Genomic DNA, 20836 nt, shown 5'->3' with positions numbered 1-20836 from the left:
ATCTATCTATCTGTCTATCTATCTACTATCTATCTGTCTATTTATCTATCTATCTATCTACTATCTATCTATCTATCTATCTATCTGTCTGTCTATCTATCTGTCTATTTATCTGTCTATCTATCTATCTACTATCTATCTACTATCTATCTATCTGTCTATCTATCTGTCTGTCTATCTATTATATAACTATCTATTTATCTATCTATCTATCTGTCTATCTATCTATCTACTATCTATCTGTCTATCTATCTATCTGTCTGTCTATCTATTATATATCTATCTACTATCTATCTATCTATCTGTCTGTCTATCTATCTATTATCTATCTATCTACTATCTATCTATCTATCTACTATCTATCTGTCTATCTATCTGTCTATCTATCTGTCTATCTATCTATCTGTCTGTCTATCTGTCTATCTATCTACTATCTATCTATCTACTATCTATCTGTCTATCTGTCTATCTATCTATCTGTCTGTCTGTCTATCTGTCTATCTATCTATCTATCTGTCTATCTATCTATCTATCTATCTATCTATCTATCTATCTGTCTATCTATCTATCTACTATCTATCTATCTACTATCTATCTATCTGTCTATCTATCTATCTACTATCTATCTGTCTATCTATCTACTATCTATCTATCTACTATCTATCTATCTATCATCTATCTATCTACTATCTATCTATCTGTCTGTCTGTCTATCTATCTATCTATCTACTATCTAGCTATCTAGCTATCTATCTATCTGTCTGTCTGTCTATCTACTATCTATCTATCTACTATCTATCTATCTGTCTACTATCTATCTATCTACTATCTATCTACTATCTATCTTCTATCTATCTATCTATCTATCTATCTATCTATCTATCTATCTATCTATCTATCTATCTATCTATCTATCTATCTACTATCTATCTTCTATCTATCTATCTATCTATCTATCTATCTATCTATCTATCTATCTATCTATCTATCTATCTATCTATCTACTATCTATCTTCTATCTATCTATCTATCTATCTATCTATCTATCTATCTATCTATCTATCTATCTATCTATCTATCTATCTATCTATCTATCTATCTATCTATCATGAGCGGGGGAGCATGTTAGAAGCACAGAAGTTGGGGTAAAAAGCACTGCTGATCAAAGAAGATATTAACATTTTATGTGCAGGTGAGTGGGAGAATGAAGTAGTGCAACAAGACTCTAAGCACAGAAGACTGTGCAGATATCTGGTGTGTGGGACTGCTGGAGGTAGGGTACACACAACATGGGGAAGCTGGGAGCACTGATAGCAGAGGACGTGTGCACAAGGAGCATGAAACAATGAAATTTGGCTTTAATAACCTACACTGCTCATGGAACTGCTTGTAAAAAAGAAAGAAGGGTAACTAAGATAAACCTGATGAATTTACAACCCAAGTGAAAACAAGTATTTGCTTCAGAAAGAAAACATTAATTTCAAAATTACTTTTACCTGTAGGTTCCAGAGCTTTAAATGCGGTCTCTGAATTAGCATTTGAATAGTCAACAAAAATTTCTTACAAAAATTTGTGCTTCAAATCTTACACCAGTAATAGACGGTTCATTTCTGATTAGTTTATAAACCATGTAAAACATCTAATAGTTTTATTGATATCTATATTCCAGACTATGTGAATATGAAGTTATCATAAAGAAGAAAGTATTTAAATGATAAGATTGTAGGTTGGGAAGCTTTTGTGACCTTTTTTTTTCAACCATTTAGTAGATTTTATGTCTTGAAAACATAATCCCATATGCTACAGGTAATAACACTAATAAACACAGAGTATGCGAAGGTGAAGGCATTATATGAATGCCCGTGATCAGATTTGTGCTGAGCACAAGTGCATAAACGTTCCACAAAATCACAAACACTACCCTTTATACGGCTAATGATACTTTGCTGTAATGGTGCTAATGACTCTTAAAGTAATGCAAAATCAAGAAATCTACCCAAGATTCAAGTCATCTCGCTCTTAATCTTCTGTATTTCTGTAGAGATGTACAATGTCTTTCATCTTTTCCTTCTGAACTGGAGGCACATTTCTGGGGATTTCTTTTTGTGTATAGACACATATATGTGCAAACTCCACATATGCAAGTAAATAAACCACCATCTTAAGATGGGTCACAGTTCTTAAAACCAAATTACTCCAGAATAACAGTGAAGAGCAATATGTTCTGAGAAATTAAAAGACAAAAAACCACAAGCGATTACTATTCCTTTTAAGCCAGCAGATTTATGCTTCACTGTCTTAGATTCTCTGTGTTAAATGAGTGTAAAAAAGTCGGAAGTAAAACGAAATTCAGGACTACACTGGAATATCTTGCAGGCACAGGAAAGCACAACTCAAATTTAAGATTTATTTTGATCAACGTAATAATTTTTACCATTTTTGTACTTACAGCAGACATGATGAGCTCTCCACCGAGGTTCTGGATTTCTGCTTTAACTTGACTGCAGATTTTGAGCTGATGGGAGTACAGCTTGACCTGTTCTAGGTAAGCCAACAAATCCTGTTTGCACGATTGGTCTGGACACTGAAGATTAAGAAAATAACAATTAAGAAAGCATTTCAGCAACCTGTCTCAGACATCAGGTTAATAGTTCACTGAGGAGTATTCAACCTGTACGCGAGTGTGGCCTTGCTTTTCATTGCAGCTGTATCAGGTTGCATGGTTCTTTCCTCTTGTGAAGCTTTTTAACAAAATAATTGGAGAAGCTCAGAATAATCCTAAACTTCCACATATTAAGTTTTTATTTAATACTGCTGGGCTTGCCTTAGCAATATTTCTAAACACATTTTTTATTGTATAGAATAATTATGTTCCATTCAATTCCAAAGAGATTATAATTTCTTTTTAAGAAGATACCTACATTAACAGTATTACTCATATAGGCAACTGTAAACATAAATGAAAAGCAATGTTAACATTTATATGAAATTATGCTTCATCTTATAATACAATCTATTGGTGTTATTCACCTTGATCCACAGGTCTTCTGTATCAGTGGGAAAAGGAAAATGTCTTACAGAAAACTCACTGATTTCAAAACTTTTGACAAGACCTCATTTTTTATAACAATAGCATCTTTCTACCCTCACTTCTGTGAACTCCCAAAGTTCTTGGGAGTACTTGGAGGGGAAATACTGCTCTGTGATTATCAGGCTAGACACCTAAGGCCTGGCACACATTTGTTGTAAAGCTGCTTTGCATTCCTCTGCCAGAATAAAGGGATCTTAAGGTGAATGGTGAGTCCTTATTGTGCTACCACAGCTCTGAAAAGTGATCATGGTAAATAAGAAATAGATCCCTACATAGATCAGGGACATGTTTTTAGCCTGTGAGCTGCACTTACATTTAAATATGGCAACTTTCTTTTGATAAGAAATTGTGTTCAGCTTTGAGTATTAAAAAAGAAAAAATACATTCCCACCAACTGCAGTGGCAACAACCATCTGTGGTTTTGTACAGTTATTAAACCTTTGGTCTTACGGAACTGTGGTCAATGCAGTAGTGATAAAAATCCAATACCTGCCAGAAGTTAGAAAAAGCACCGGTTCTACTTAATTCATTAAATCTTTTGCCTAAACTACTGGCTTTGCTGAAGAAATTTAATACTTGTTTAAAATGGGAGCGTGATGATTCTACTCTTCATGACTATGCAATAGAATAGAAATGTTTGGTTAAGCAAACAAGTTCATCTTTTAGACTTAGGAAAAGATAACAAGGAATTAAAGCGAACAATTTTAAAATAATGAATATGAAAAAAATGTCAGTCCTTACCTCATGTTCTGCTAGATCTGTTACTAAAATGTTTTCTGTACTTTAGCATAGTTTAGAAGAAAAATTGAAGAGCTTCTTGACACCCTCTCGTTCCTATGTGTGAGGTTTTCAAAGTGTTAGTGTATTACCAAAAACTATACTATGTCTTTGTTTCTTCCTTACTCAACACTGCTTTAATAACTGCACAAATCAGTATTTAAATGCTGGTATCTCAGTGACTGTGATCTTTTTTTCTCCACAGGAAAATCCCAAGAGATGGATAGATAGGGTGCCCAGACAGTGTCCCAGCCACTTCAAATCGTGACAATGTCAATTACAGAAGTTCAGATACAAGAATATTTTAACCTTATTGTATACTACTCTCTATATTGGCAGGCCAGTCACATTTACTATCCTTCCTACATATCATTAGAGAAGACACGTAACATTTTAGGAATGCTGAAGAAGACATGCATCAAAGACTAGGAAACTGTCGCTCAAGAACAAGACCTTGAGCTTAAAATAGGTCTGTGGAAACACTGGTTCAGTGCTCAGTAGCATTAAATAAAAGCAAATGCTAGGCATTATTAGGAAAAGACCTCTGAATTGTAATTATGCAACTGTACCACTCAGTGCTATACCCACAGCTTTACTACCCCGTGTAGGTGCGGTGCATCTTTCCCCTCTCTTGCTCATTACAAGGCACATAAGAAAACAGGAAAAGGACAACAAAGATTTTAATGAAGACAGGTATTGTTTTCTCCAATACAAAGCTAAGAGGTCATTAAAAGTTCAAAACAAAAGGAGACTGTTCTTAACACTGTGTTGTAAAGTTGCAGATATCTTTGCTGCAGAGTGGTTATACAAAAAGCTTACATGCATTAAAAAAAATTACTGGACAAAATAACGAAAAATATCAACATCTATTTAATGCATCAAGTGTATCAAAAATATGTTTGGTTAAGTAAATTCTTGTATGGCTGCTGGAGGTTGGGAGACCATTTTGTGGATGTGTCATGAAACACATGCCGTTATCTCACCAAGTTCCGTACATAATCACTATTAACTCTTGTCAGCAACGGGAATATTGGCTTGAATGAACCTACGGACTCATCAAGTGTGCTCCTGTTTTCGTACTTAACTCATAAAACTTTACAGATAAGGCAGGGACCAACACAATACAAAGAGGCTTTTACAGAGGTAAAGATAACATTCTACACTACTTTAAGCAGGATGAAGTACTACAAAAGAATTAAAGCCTCATGCCATACAGCATATCCAAATCAACCATAAACAGATGTTAGAAATGAATGTGATCTGTAGAGAGGATATTCCGTAAGGAATCTTCTACATACTGCTCAGAAGCATCTGGTACAAGCAACACTTGCTTACTAGTGAAAACAAACACTACGCTGAAACAGAAGGACAATTAATAAATTCTGAGTTTAATCATTCCAGAGGCAATTGATGGTTACTAGTTTAATGCCTCACATTCTATTCTTAGCTAGAGACCCTGGCAAATGATGAGAGGTTCTTTCCCATAGATACCGAAGGTAGTGGGGTGTTCACAAGAGCTTTCTGTAAGAACAGGATCAGAACTGACTTGCATCCAAAAGATGCAGTGGTGTTTTACCTAAAAGAAGTAACACCCACAGAAACCTCAAAGTGATTTGGTAAATCATGCAGTGATTAAAAACACAGTGAAACCAACATTCACAATCCAAATGAAAATGCCACTGGCGCAGCAGTGGCACAAAGATCATGACAAACAATTTGCAGGAGATTCTGACTGCAAACAAGATTGTTCTTGCTTTACTTTGATTTCATCCCTTTGCTAACAAAGTCAGTAGCATTTCTCTAGAATCTGTATCTGTCTTCATGGTGATTAATACTGGGTCTAATCACACACAGACCAGCTACTATAAATATAGATGTATAATTTATTGCAACTATTTGTTTATTGTAAGCTTTTAGGTAAGATGATCCTGTAATCAGGAGATCTTTTTGGAACATCTGCTTGGATTGCATTTATCAGCTCATCATTTTAAAGGATGCCTTTTTATTTATACTTTCAGGAAAACCTTTTTAAAGTACATGAAATCAGCTTCTAAGTCAGGAGACTACCTGGTTCTATAGCAGGAGATGCTTCATATTGATCCCTATACTTCCAGAATTTAAAAGTTGTGAACATTTTATTGCACTGATGTATTGATCCTGACCAAGAGACGACTGTACATGGAGGTGTTATTGACCCACGCAGCAGTAACCTGAGTAGGGCCAGGAGCGTGCTGCACGGCGCTGCACGTACCGCTTGGCCTTCAGGCCGCGCTGTGGCATACGGCAGCAGGGGAGCTTGCGGGCAGCTCCCGCTTGGTACTGGTGACTAGGCCACCCGCTGCATGTCCTTGCCTTTATCTGGGACTGCAGAAAGAAGTTCTCATGTGAACATCCCATTTGGCAGTGGGAAAGATTAATAGAGTTGTTTCCTTGTAAGAAAAGTCTGTAATAGCTTGAATGACCAAAATGGGGGAACCTCTTCTACGGACAGGGTCTGCCCAGCATGCTGTGCACGGACTGGAGGGCCGTTCGATGCTACACCACCTGGGGTTCCCACCACTGAAAGGGATGTAAGATTATCTGCTATTCTTTCCTTACAGCGACAGTCCTGACAAATAGCATTTTAAATGACACCTCACAGAGTCTGAGGCACGGACCAGCACCTCCTGGTGCAAAACAACTGGAAAACTGAGGAGGTTTTTAATAAAGATTGTAACCTAGAGCACACGGCATTAAAACTGGGGATGTGCTAACTGCCTAAATTATCTTAGGGCTTTCAGGTCACCAGCTTGACAAAGAATTTGCAAGAATCTTAATTTAAACTAAATTTATTATCAATGTACTTGAGATTAATTTGCCTAGGCTTATGTTGATGCTGTACTGTGATTATTTTCACCGTTTTTAACTCTGAGTCATTTTAAAGTGCTGTGAGTAGGGACTGAAATATAACTGAATTCTGCTACTTGTACCACACCATGTCCCCTTCCTTCAAACACAGGAAAAGGGATTTTTAAAAATCTGAAATGAAGGCCGATGTACCAGAGAGGTGCTGCTGTGGCTGCTGAGTTATAAAATACTGCAAATACAGTTTCAGGATGGGGTACTTTTTTTCCCCTCCTAACAGAAAAACTGTATGAATGACGAAATTCCACAGTTCTCAATTTTGATTCTCTGAAATTACATGGAGTGTGAACCTAAAAAATTCATTTGAAAATGTTTTATGAACAGGAAAAGGTCAAAGAGATAAGACAATGATTCTTCATTATGCAGTGATTGCTTATTTTAGGTTCTTGCTCAGGTCTGAAGCTAGATGGAGGAAATAGAGCAAGGTTTTTGCTCTTCTTCCTTGTCTGTAGGTTTGAATGCCCAAAATGCTATCATAAATTAATGTGGTCCTGTTAACTGCAAAGGCAGATTCATGGGACAACTGTGAACAGTAAAGTGATGCGGCCTAATTAAATGACAGTATCCGAAGTGGTAGCAAATACTTACAGGGCAGCCTAAGCAAGTGGTGATAAACTGTCAAGGAATGTATGTGCAGGAAGAATGCAAGGGCCCTGCAAGAGTTACCTGAAAACTGGTACAATGTAGAGCTATAAATTTCACTTTTGAAGAAAATCATACAAATTCATTTTTACATGGAATAAAAATTCCACATAATTTAGATGTTACTGAAAGGCAAGAGGTGAACTATTTCTCTAAAAAGTATTAATGCTGCTGAGAAAGGCATTAATAAAACCTCATTAGAAATCATGTTCCAGCCTGGGCACCAAATTCTTGAAGGGTTCCTTCAGTTTGGACCAACTTCAGAGAACAGCTATTAAATAGCCCAGAGGAAGGTAAAGTTTCTTTCATTTTAGGACCCCAAGACAGCAAGGCATAGGAAATTTGGCAAAATAACAGCTGAGAAAAGGAATTAATGGTCTTTACAACTACATTGGAGATTAAAAAAGAAAAACCACCATTGTCAGAAAAGAGCTCTAACAGTTAAAGGATAATTTGTCATGGGGAAAAAGGTTATAAATGTTGAAAGATTTCTAGCCATCTCAGGAATGAGAAGATCACATTAAGCATCTCTGTAACAGAGTAGTAAAGGTGAGATTCTCTTATTAAGTCTGACACACGTCTAGCGATGACTGTAGTTGTCTTCACCACAGAGGTACCGTAAGGGCTGCTTTGGTTCTTTGTTTTTTTTTTTTTCTTAAATTGTGTATGTTCATTATCATCTAGTGCTTGTGATTTGTAATTACATCTAAAGTACAACTAAAATTGACGAGTGTCTTCCAGAACCATACAAGATGCCACAGGGAGTAAATACCAGGGGTCAATGGCTCACGGGTACCAACTGTGTGCAAGCTCTGAGCTAGGACACAAGGAAATTATTTGATTGAATCCAGTAAAAAGGTTAAAATAACTTGATTAATGTCACATTTCCCAGCAGCTACGAGGGTACACACAAATTATGAGCACTATTAATTATTGGCTAGTTTTTCCTCACAGTAATCTGTTCATACTTCTAGTCTGGAGTCACTAATAACACAGAAAAAGGAAAATTTTAGAAAAGAAATACCTCAGTGAGCCTGGATTCCCTATTCTAAAAAGAGCAAGAGATTATGACCCATACCTTTGGCTTTGATGCCACATCATTTTCTGCCGTAGATCAGTGACAAGTTAGGGTTTTGGAACTTAATTTGTAATTGATAAAATCTTGAAAGGAAACATTCTCCAATGCTCTTGAAAAGAGAGCTGCCCTGAAAGAGTATCTGTCAAGATCACAAATGGGGACTGAAGGCATTTTACCTAGCTTTTCCACAAATCAGGTCACAACTGTATAGACAGAGAATAGAAATTCTTTGTCTTGTTATCTGGAATTCAGAGAGACGTACGACATAAAACACTAACAGATTGTTGCTGCTTCACAGATACTAGAAAAGCAAGCATTGTATATGACGATCAAAAGCGAGGGGAAAAGAGACAGTATGTGAGGGTGTGGAAGACAGTGACTATACCACGCTACCCTGGGCCTAAAAGGCAGTCACAAAGACTGGGAACATAATGTTTTAGATTTGATACGCTGACATTTCGCTCTACGCTTCTGTTCTCACTGTCTGGCCCTAAAAGAACCAACCTGACGTAGTACAGAGGGCTGCATGTGAGGAGTTGCTTGGTGTATTCCTTTGCTAAGCTCCTACGCAGATGTCTTACCAGGAAAATCTGCATGCTTATCGATTTATGTAGATCCTGCTTTGGGTTTTTTGGTGGGTTTTTTTGAGCTATCTGATGCTTTAAAAATCCAATGGAAGTAAAATAGACCTTATAGCTCTAACCCTTTGCATTTGACGATGTATGTATATCCTTTAAATGCTAAAAAAATCACCTTGAAACTGCAGGTATACAAAGGCCTAAACTCTGACTATCCAGAAGGGTATCTACATGGGAAAACATTTGACAGCAATGCTCCAAAGAAACAGCCAGTATTGGCGGGGAGAGATAGGAAGGGTAACCTAGGTATAGCAAAAGCACAGATTCTGTAACACAGATAGAGATTAGGGTGAAAAACAAATCATTTCAAAGACAGAGAAGGTCAGTAACCATACAAAGCACGGTGCTGAGACCTAGCAGCTGTCCAAAACAGGCAGCCCGCTCAGCAGAACTCTCTGCCAACGCAACAAGCCTTTGTTCCCACATCTAAGCTGACTCACCTGAAACAACTTGAGTTTATGGGTAATTTACCCAAGGAAGTCACGAATGGACTATGCTATGCATCTAAAATGTTGCGTTCACAGCTTAAAGGAGCTACGAATATATATGTATGTATATATACATATGTTCATATATACTATAGCTCTCTAAATGTTGCATTCACAGCTTAAAGGAGCTCACAAATATACACGTACGTACAAATACGTATGTATATAAATATATGTATATATAAATCTGTGCTATAAGTACACATACACTTATGTGTTTCTAAGTGTATATAAACAGACACATTGATATGTATGAAGAGTCGTCTCCACACATACAATTAAGACAGGATCTATGTGTCCATGGCTTCAGACAATGAGAAGAAAAGGAAAATCAGACAATTAGATATAAAAATGTCGCAAGTGCTTTTATAAGTGACCTTCTTAGGTGTTGGAGGTTCTGTGGATGGCTTAATCTGTGACAAAGTTTAATGCGTTGCTGCATAAATAACCTACCTGATTGGCAATCAGCCGTGCTAGGACATCCATCCTTGATCCTGACTCTGAAATCATTTTTGCTGCATTAATTACATCAGATGTGTTCTTCAGTGGTCCTCTACCCCTTCAAATGAAACAAAGAACTCTATTACATTATTCAAAAAGCAAGAATAAATCATATCCATGCAAATTAGGCACAGAATAACTCAATTGAATAAAACAACTAATCCATACAGAAGCAACATTAATTAAATCCCCACCCCTCCAACTGTTTTGTTTTCATGTCCCACAAATTTGTATTGTTTGGCATCAACTGGATGCAGAAGTCCTAAAAAGATACCACACAGTTTTCTCATGTTGGAAGCACAACCCATGCCAAATCCTGAGGATACCGATTTTAAGAGTGCAGTTGTGCCGTTTGCTTTTCCCGTGGTTATATGAAGTTTATGTTCTTTCCCCTTCCAGGAATTTTCTAATAAACACGTTCAAAGAAAGTTCGGCTCAGTGATGTATTCAGGGACTCATTATAGACATCTGGTCAGAAAAGCTAAGGGTTTTTTTTTTTATTACTTAATTGGTGTACGCAAGAATGGAAATCCTGCAATTAAAACTAACAAATACAACTGAAAATACAGAAATGCCATATCTCAAAGTACTTTCCAGTCATTTCATAAATTATTCAAAGACCAATTTTCAGGTTAGGGAAACTAAAGTTCTTGTGAACAGTCTGTCAAGAAACCAACCTCTTTTTTGTTGTACAAACAGCGCCCACCCAAACGCAAAAATCTTCTTTATTTACATGAGCATGTTTCTACAACCTAAGAAGTAAATTGTGACTACTTAAGATAAGTAATATTGACAACCATCATCTTCACATTTCTCATGCTTCAGCTTCTTCAATGCTGAAATTCTTCAGCTAAACTAAAATCAACACTTGATTATATACTTCACACATGCATAAAGCGAGCAACCCTGCTAAATGCGACTTTGCATTTAACATCTTTGACAAGAATACTCATGGTTTTATTATATAAACATGGAAATTGAAATGAGGCCTTCAGGAATTACAAGCTCCGCAATGGACAAAGGAAGTAGGAAACACAGGGTAAAATGACTGTATTTATTCAAATGAGAAGACTCTTTTCCTTGAATCTAATATGGTTTCTTGTACAAAGACAACAAACCGTTCCAGTAAAAAAATCATTTTTGCTAATAATATTATCATATGTAGTTATAGAAACATTTCACTCAGTAGAAAGACAATGATGACAACACAATGTGGCAGGTAATGTTTAATCTCTTCTTTTCTTGATTAATTCTATTGCTTAGCAAAGAACTGTTTGTTGATCCCTGGGGAAAAAGCATACTTTACAAATTACAGTTCCTTATTCCCAACTTTTGAAGCCCACATGTGGAACAACCTAGAATTAGATATTTTACATTTTATTTTTCTACAAAAAGGTATCTTCTTGTTATTGAAAACCTATTTAGCTATTTTATCAGACTTTACAGAAGAATAATAGTGTATGTGAGAAATGAATTTGCAAATGCAATCCCATGGGTCCAGATTAAGTACTTCAAACTTGACCATACCCTTCATTTGCCTTTGCTGGTATTTTCCCTTCGTTGCACAACTGAATTCATACAACTGCATACTGAACCTTCCCACCATTTCAGCCCACCGATTACCTTTTCATTGCTATTTGCATTGTGCAAGCTATGTCAGTTGCTCCATAGCGTGCCCCTTAGGTGCTGTACAAACTATAAGCAGTCCAGTACTCTCCTGGAAAGTTGCACCAGAAAAGGTGAACATAACCCAGAATTCAAGAAGTTGGGAAAGGAGACATGGCACAAAAGCGCAAGTAATTTCTGCTTAGGTAATTCTTGTGAGTACCAGCCAGCAGCTTTTTTGACATCTCAAGATGTGCTGGCTGAGTATTTTGAAGGTGAAGCTGTTCAATTAAACTAGCAATTTACTTGTATCTGTGCAAGTCCCTCAGAGGATCTGGCTAACAGAATGAAGCAATTGTATCCAAGAAAGACATTTCAAACAAATGAATAGGAAGTATTTCTTTCCACCACAAATGCAGCCACCACGAGAGCCATTAGAGGAACACTTAGCAACGACGACTCCCAGACTTCTGCTCCACTTGCCACCTAATTGCATCAATGGTTCAAGTTCTTCTGTACTACATTCTCTAAGAAATGTGGGGCAGGATGCTTATGAGCTATAAACCATACCAAGTCTTGAACTAAATGCTCAGAAATAGTGTTTATGAATGTCTTGGGCTTATATTAAAAAGTGTTGAAAAACCAGCATGTTAAATTACACATACAAAGAGGGCTCCTTTTCTACACAGCCAAGAACTACCTGTGCTCCTTTTTTTACCCTCACGTAAAATCCAGACCCCTTTAAATAAACTACAGGTTTAATTGCCTTGGGGTATGGCTTAATGAGCCATTAGTCCCACTTCATGATGTTTGGCAATGCTATCCACTAAATACTTTTAGAAGAATACCCAGGAGAGTATGCCAAATGTGCTGAATCACCAGCCAAACGGATGAACCAGACAGAAAAAAACAATGAAATTTCTAAGGGGACAACTGCAAACTCTAAATTTGGACATAATCAACTGCATAGAAAGAGAGATACAGCCTATATAGTAGGTTTCGAAAAAGATACAGGGGTTATTGTAGTGGGTCAGTCTGATGATTTTTTTTTTTAATCTAATAAAGAAGTTTTATGTTGTTTGGTGAGTGACTACCAGTTCCAATGCATGTTGCCTTCTAATGTTATCGGTACAGCTGTGCATTTTGTGAGTTCCCAGTTTTCCTGATTTAGCACCAGATCAGCAAATCCATAATGCCACTAGTTCAGATTAACTGGAGACTGGATGTGGATTGAACCCTCTAGGCTGAAAGGAAGTGAAACTCCCAGTTCCTAGATAAATACCTAATCTAATCCATCTATCACTAGAATATACTACTCTCCTAGCAATGTTTTTAAACAAATATTTTATTGCGGTTTTGTCTTTTTTTTTTTTTCAAATTGTAAGGAATGACTGGAATTATACTTACTTACAGACCCCAGTTGAAAAGGGGAGCCTAAATCCCCCAGAAGGAGGGATGTAACCTCACGTTTAACATTTCTATCGGTAATTTTGTCTGCCCCTTTCAGCTCAATGTGCGTGGTTTTAGATGCCATTTGTGAAGGGATTGGTGTTCAAGGATGGAAAATTATGCTTTTTGGCATCAAGGCTCTAAACAAAAATCCCTTTTTATTACAGTTGGCTGCATGTCTCTGTCAGTTATACCTAGACAAACAGAAGGCAGCAGAGTTCCTCAGGGCAGTCACTTAGGGAGAGCGTAACTGTGGAGTGTACACATGGGTGCTAGAGCTGACCATTTTGTTACAGCTGTGGACACAGGAGCAAGGAGGATTCTAGTTTCACTCACTTTCTATCCCATTCCAAGTTTACAGGTTGGGAAATTAGGAGAAAAAATTTCTTACTGCCACCCAAACTGCCAGCATAACTGACTAAAGGCCAAACCCACACTCAACATTTACAGATGCAATGGCTGAAGCAGTTCCACTCATTAACAAAATAAATGTTATATAAATAAAAGTGTAGCCAGATGAGAAAAGGACAGTGTGGTGAAAAGCTAAAAGGTGTGAGGTAAATGACTGTAAACTCTCTGTATTAAACAGTATTTTGTAGCAAAGAATACTTTTTGTGAGTAAAGGAATTTAAGACTTCCAAAAATACCTGGATTAAATGGACCCAGGAATGGGTCAGTGACATTCCAGGTAATGTGAACACAGCTCATATATTAGTATTTTAGAATTCTGGAAATGAAAACGAGTTTAAGACAGAAATTTATCTTCCCTCTTCTTTTTTGCCTTCCTGCACTGGCAATATATCAGGTCTGCATCTCCCTCACAGACAAGTAAGGGAGAGGAGGTCCAACAGCATAGGGTTTTTTACAGCACGAGTGGGGTGATATATAGGAAACTAACGTAGTTGGTAAATGAGTATTACATGGGCTGATCCGGCCAAGACTGGTTTTTATTGGATTGGTGCCTTTGAGTGCACAGAAGTCAGCCACAGACCCTGCTGGGAGTGCTGAGTGCTGCCCTTCAAAGACTCTTGGTATGAATGTTAGCAGAGCAATTGACCTCATTTTGTCTATCAGTTCCAAATGGTGTCTGCTGAAAGCCAATAAATCCTATCAATTTATAATCAAACAAACAAGTTGGAAATGTACAGAATATAAGAGAGAGGAGTAACAGCCAACATGATTTTTCAAGGATAAATATTGTCAGAGCAATGTAAAGTAAGTTTTCATGGCTTCTAGAAAGATGAGAAGCTGTAAATACCATGTATCTTCAGATAGGATTCTGAAACCGTCTCCCATTGTACTTTCATAAATCACCTAAAGAATATGTGGTCTAGACAAAATAAGTGTCAGGGGGATAGATGCAAAACTCTTGGAAGAGCATGCTCCAAGAGAGACTGGTTATCAATGGGCTGCTGTCACAATTGAGGGAAAAATAGGAAGGAACCTGGTTTTGCTGGGTTCTGCCTTAATTTCTGCACTGCTCAGTTCTTTATTTATGACTTTAATTAAGGAAAAAGAATGCGTAATAAACTTGATACTGATATGGAAAGGGAAAGAAATAGGCTGGGAGGCCAGACTTGGAATTAAGTATTACCTTAAAAGTATGGAAGAAAAAGTCATTGCAGTTGAAAAAGGATATATGCACTCAGGTAGTAAAATGAAATGCACAGATAGAAGTGGAGAGTCAGTCCCTACACAAGAGGACAGTAAGAAGCAATCTGGAGTTTCAGTGGATTACAAATCCATCAGGAAACAATACCAGCATGCTGCAGTAGAAAAGGCAATGGGAAAATGGTAAATACCCAGGAGAAGTAACACTTATGCTCTTTTTTACAGATGCGAGGTCTCTGTAGGACAACTGGAAGGACATAAGACTTAATTTAGAAAAGACTGAGTGCCAATGGAACAGATTAGGTTTGGGTTTCCTTCCTAAAGCTTCAGCTTACTATGGTGGAATAAGCAGTAAGGCTCTGTTAAAAATCTTGGCATGGGAATTCCTCTTCAACTGCAGTCACTGGGTTATGTGGCACAACAGGATTATATGGCACTTACACAGTCTTATGGTTACACGGTCTATCAACAGTGATCTCTTGGCTAACATCATGCATGTCTCATCTCAAATGAGATGAGACTCTGTTCCAGGGAACAGTAGGAAGTGACACAGAATTTCTGGATGAACCTGCAATAATTAGCCCAACAAATTCTAAAGCACTCGTTTTGAAGAAACCAAAGAAGTGAGAAAACATACTAAAGACAGAAACAGTTCAAAAGTCCAGACTCTTCCTTTGAGTTAAGTTGGCAGGAGGCCAGCTGTGCTTCCCTCTTCTCCCAGACCTTTACAGGATGATAATGCAACTGTGGCTAAAGAAATACTGAAAATGAAGGCCAGTGTAATAATCCACAGTAGTTAAATCCTTTACACCAGTGTGGCAGTTAAATGGAAATTGGGAAGTACTGTTATTTACCAGGTTTTTTTTTACATCAATAGAAGTTTATAACAGTCCTAAGATTTCCTTCTTTTTCTGTGCTGTGGCACATTCTACTATGGAGATACTTCACTGTTGATCTCATGTTGGTAACTTTCTTACCTAGGTCATCCTTCTCTTCCCAAATCCCTTTTGCTTTCACCAGCTTTACAAAATTAATAAAGTTATTATTTAGAAGGCTTTGCTCTAAGAGGAACCCAGTCATTTATTTCCTTTTGTTCTCTTACTTCCCGTATTCTGCCACCCAAGACCAAAATAGAGCAATCATAATTTTTTTCAGCACTTAGTAGACAATACAGAGGCCAAGTTTTCAAAGGCCTTTAGTGTCTACCAATTTCAATTCTGTGAGCGATGTCCAATATTCTCTGAATTTCACTAAAATCATGATCACTTGTGTGGTCACTGAAGAAAATCACATTTCACAAAACATCATGAAGACTCTCTGGTATATTTGTAGTTCATTTTTGGTGCCCTGCCTGTGCAATAGAGATTCTCATTCGCGGGCCACCACTTCCCCTCAGGTACTGTGATGCAGAATAGCATGGCCTTGCCCCCTCCTTCACCCCCAGCTTTCAAGTGCCATGGTCCCTGGCTACAGGTTTGCAAAAGCCCTTAGGTCCATCCCTGACAGTGTCTGCCCCTCACCTCTTCATACTTTTCCCAAAGCAGGCCACTTCTGACTCTTCAAAGGACAACGTGACTGCAAAACAACAAACAAAATGCCCTTCTTTTGTATTAGCATTTGAAGAAACTATTTTATAATATTAAAACACAGAAGAGACCTTTTATTATTGATCCGCTGTGTTTTCTTCCTCTCTCTGCTTTAATTAATGAAGTATAAATACAGCTATTTAAACATGAGGACAAAACACTTTTGTTTCTAAGCTCACATATCCTATTTTGTCAGCTGTATAAACTTTGTTAGAAAATTCCAGGCACTAAAACTTGGCTGCAGTGTAAAGGTGAACATGACAGTATTGAAAAATAACTGTCACTAGAAGTGCTATTCCTGGTCTCCCATTTTACAAAGCATATGGCTTAACATCGAGGAATTCTTGCTTCCGAATGTAGTCCCATATAGCAGAGTGCTGCTCCATCATCCTAATCACGACACTTTTGAAACTGAGAAATCCTGAAATAGTTAGTAGGGAAAAAATACTGGTATTATTTGAATAGTTACTGAACACTATGTTACTTGTCAAAGATCCTTCATAATTTGGAACGACATCCTAATACAGTATGGAAGAGAAGAGAGGAGAACATGAGACAGAAGTCAAATGCAAACAGAAAAGAAGGTATGTCAGGAGAGGAGCTGTACGTGTAGCCTGGGAGGCAGAAGAGCAGCTGAAAACCTGACTACAAGTTCTTATATCAGAAGTCTGACAAAACTAATCACAGCAACAACAGAATGTGGAAAGCAAAGCATCAAAAGGATATGTTTGTACGTGTCTGACTCTGATGTGTATGTATATGCATTGAGTATTTTTGTGCACAACCATCAAACACAGAAGTGTCTATGTTTACACACATTTACACAGATGAAAATCTAAAAACTGTGAGATCTTCCCATACTTACACTTGTGCACACAGACAGACACCCTTGCCCTTCACCTATAAATCCAAAGTCCAAATCTTCTTAAAGATGCTTGGACTTCTCTTGCCAACCCTGATGAAATGCTTTAATGAAAATGTCCCATTTCTACCCAGTTGAGACCAGCTGCAGGAGGTGTTTATAATAAAAACAGACAAACCACCATAGGACTAAATATATATTTTATGTATATTTCTAGAAAATCTTAAGAGTATAAAACTGTCCTTGTGATCAGAAGATGAAAAGCACTTCATAGTGCAGAGCTGGTTGTTGTTACTAAATCATCAGTGGATTTTATATTGGACTCAAAGAAAAAAAAAAAAAAAAGAAAAAAATGCCAAAAGCCTGTAGTGATAAAAATAGTAGAAAGACAGGAGGCTGCCCTGCAGAAGGTCTCAACTGGGTATAAAATGGCCACTTTGATGATGCATTTCATCAAAGACTGCAAGAGAAGTTGAACGTCCGTCTGCGTGCACCCATGTGAGTATGGAAAGAGCTCACAATTCTAGAATTTTCAGCTCTGCAAGTGCATGAAAATGTAGAAACACTTCTGTGTTTGGTAGCAGTTTATTAAACATAGAGGTGAAATTGTAACAAAAGCAGCAGTTTGTACAATGTAGCACGACTGAAAAAATTTGATGATGCCATTACTGAGCAGATGCCATCCATTGAAGCTCAATGATTTGCATTTTTTTAGTTACAGAGGAAACAGTTTGCAGATGTAGAAACTGGTTCCCCCAGTTAGCTGTTTCAGAGCCACTTCTTCCTGTGCCACCACAAAGCTCCCCCCTAAATCTCCCTCTGATTTGATTATCAGATCCATACACAACAGTATCAGTACAATGTGAGAGAATACCACAACATCACCAGAGAGAGAGTTCTGGTATCCAAACCAGGCATCAATTATTTGTTTCTCACCTCTTTTTCCTCTCATTATCTCTTGGATGTTTCTCCATTTTTTTCTGCTTCTAAATCCAGCTTTTCAAAGGATACTTTGATTCTTTTAGCTGCTAGGAAGGCCAGCAGATCTTACCAGTCATGGGCTTTAATGTGGATGTCTATAATTTTTAATCACTACATTACATATCTATAGTTACTGTTTTGTTGATCACAGAAGTCTCTGCTATTTGCCTCATCAATCTCCCTTCTCCTGTTTTCCCTGTCATGAACAGAAATTACCCAGAGACTTCAACACCTCTAATATAAGAAACCATGCAATAGCCTCGGAGAGTGTGCGTTTCAGTAATTTTAAAAATCCAAGCCTTTCCAAAACTGAAACAAATTATGAACAAGTGACATTAAAATTGTATGCATACATCTTAATAAAAGCACAGCTCCCTTGCAGTCTGACTGGATTACGCAACAAAGTGGACAATGCAAAAGGAGATGTCAAATCTCGTCCTTTGTGACCAGGCCAGACACAGCCCATGACACTTCTGTAGGCACTGACAGCCTGTCTGCAGAGGTACTTCGGATTGGCTCCTGTGAGAGCTGAAAGAGCGAACATGGAGATGTTCGGCTATGTGGAGTATGTTTCAAATGTAACAGCACTGCAGCTCCGTATCTGCACTTTCTCAAAGCTCAGAGGTGAATTATGGCCGAGTCAGAAAGTTGGCATTATCTCTAAGGGCTCCCACCGCAGAGTGGCCCATCTGCTTCCCACTCTTGCAGACCATGTGTTGATTTTTTCAATAGGAGTTATAACATGGACTAGAAAAAGCAAGTCCTAACAGCCTGGAAGCAGAAAATTGCCATCAGAGGGTAACTAATGAAACAAAATATGAATGTAAGTAGTACAGTGCAAACATACAGCAATGCCACTTAAATAAGTAAATATGGTGTAATAAAACCTTCTTGCTATGCCATTACCTTTAAAAAATGAAAGAAACATTCCCTTTTTTCTAAAAAGTGTATGTTTTCAGTTCTCCAATGAGAGAAAGCAAATTAATTGCTCTGAAAATCATTTGTTGCATCTGTTTTCTATTAACTTTTTTTTAAAAAGAATCCAGCCGCATATATATCCGCACTATTTCCTTACTGTTTCAGAACATGCCTTGTAGCAAGGCCTGTTACAGCAATTAAAACTCAGTTAATCCCAAAAGGTAGAGGTTAAAATTCAAACAGCACATTTTATTTTGGTGCTTTATGACCACTAGGCTATGATTTTCTGAGGATATTTATTTCTTGTTTAATTGTGTCATTAAAAAAAAAGAATGGCAGACCTTCCCTTTTGAAATTTTACAGCAGCGCACAGACACTCATGAACAGAGCGTTAAAACCGCGTTACTGGGAACTCGGCACAGGGTAGTGTTCTTCTGGGAAATCACCTCTCTAAAACAGGACAGCTGATCTTCCTCTGGACTCTCTATTGCAAGTGTCCTCACAACAGCATCTTCAGCTGGATTGTGAGAGACTTCCAAAACCACCCCTCTGCTGAGTTTTTATCATTCAGCTGGCCTGTGGTCCTACATTAGTACTCCGGCCTGTGCATAATCAATCCATTGCTATCCATTAACCAAACTGCACGCATCCTCACGACTTTAGTGGGGGACAAAGGCTACCCGAAGTCACCATTTCTGCATCTGCAGCAACAGTTTCTGCTGGCTATTTACAACTATCTTCTGTGTACAGTTTCATCAATTTTACAGCAGGAACTGCCTGGGGAGCCTGGACGGGTCAGATTCTCCACCTCAGCTGTTTCTGAACACAGCAGGAGCTGCCTGGGGAAACCCTAAGGACACTCTAAAACTCCCATCCGCAGAGCTCCTGCACCACTTGGTTACCTCCTTCTCAGTGTGGGTGGCTACTTCAGTCAGTCACCTTGTCTACACTCAGTCCACTGTTCCAAGGCCATTCGTTGTCTGGAGGATGAAGATGACTACATGGAGACCACACACAGTTCAATTAATGTACTAGCACATTCTGTGAAACACGGAATTGTCACATGCTTTTCTGTTATAAAACAAAGCAGCGATGGAGTCCATGGTAGGATCTGACTCCACGTGTTTAAACACTCAGTAAAATGAACAGCATATATGTACGAGCAGAAGTACTTCTCCCTCTAGCCTCAAGCAGGCAGAATCATCTCTGGATGTAGAAAATAAGCTGATACAGAATAAATTGCTGCAATTTAAAAACACTAACTACTTGAAGAAAACCATTCAGAACTCTGGCAGATGCATAGCGAAACACTTAAGTTCAGAAGGACCGAGGTAAAGGTTGAAGGTGCCGCCTACCCTCTGGACATGGAGTTATGGAGAAGCTTTTAATTACATCATCACAAACCCAGAGTAAAATACATGGTACACTTTACATACTCGTGGGGAGAAAATGGATGTTAGCAAAAGAAGATGTGCACACTGTAAAGAACCATTTTTGAATGGATTTTTAGATTTTCAATCATGAAAGCAAACAAAAGAGATAGTAAATTCATTATTCAAAAATAAAAACTGAAAAACCCAAACTTGGAGTTCATAGAGATCTGGTTTTTTATGAACGGTAAGACAAAGAGTTTGTCAAGAACTGAAATAACAGAATGAGACCTCTGATTCAGTAATATGGGATAAAAGTGACAGCTACATGATAT

The 20836-nt window shown here is 37.8% G+C and overlaps 1 protein-coding gene and 1 long non-coding RNA gene across 7 annotated transcripts in view; one reads left to right on the top strand and one right to left on the bottom strand.

The window, feature by feature from the left end:
- The window catches only part of LOC135315599 (uncharacterized), a 70857-nt gene extending 65477 nt beyond the window's left edge, over positions 1 to 5380 (top strand). The window contains exons 4-5 of the long non-coding RNA XR_010375080.1: positions 2452 to 2545; positions 4074 to 5380. This is a non-coding gene — a long non-coding RNA (uncharacterized LOC135315599). The remainder of the gene's footprint in view (positions 1 to 2451; positions 2546 to 4073) is intronic.
- Positions 1 to 20836, bottom strand: part of CTNNA3 (catenin alpha 3) — a 556373-nt gene that overhangs the window by 16987 nt on the left and 518550 nt on the right. For all 6 annotated transcript variants that reach the window (XM_064464726.1, XM_064464725.1, XM_064464727.1 and 3 more), the window contains 2 exons: positions 10072 to 10177; positions 2450 to 2584 (listed from right to left, as the gene is read on the bottom strand). In XM_064464726.1, coding sequence (XP_064320796.1) covers positions 2450 to 2584; positions 10072 to 10177 — 241 coding nt within the window. The remainder of the gene's footprint in view (positions 1 to 2449; positions 2585 to 10071; positions 10178 to 20836) is intronic.

Source organism: Phalacrocorax carbo, chromosome 13 (assembly GCF_963921805.1).
Source record: "Phalacrocorax carbo chromosome 13, bPhaCar2.1, whole genome shotgun sequence".
NCBI classification, from domain to species: domain Eukaryota; kingdom Metazoa; phylum Chordata; class Aves; order Suliformes; family Phalacrocoracidae; genus Phalacrocorax; species Phalacrocorax carbo.
The sequence above is the reverse complement of the archived record's forward strand: the minus strand, read 5'-3'. Positions and strand labels throughout refer to the sequence as shown.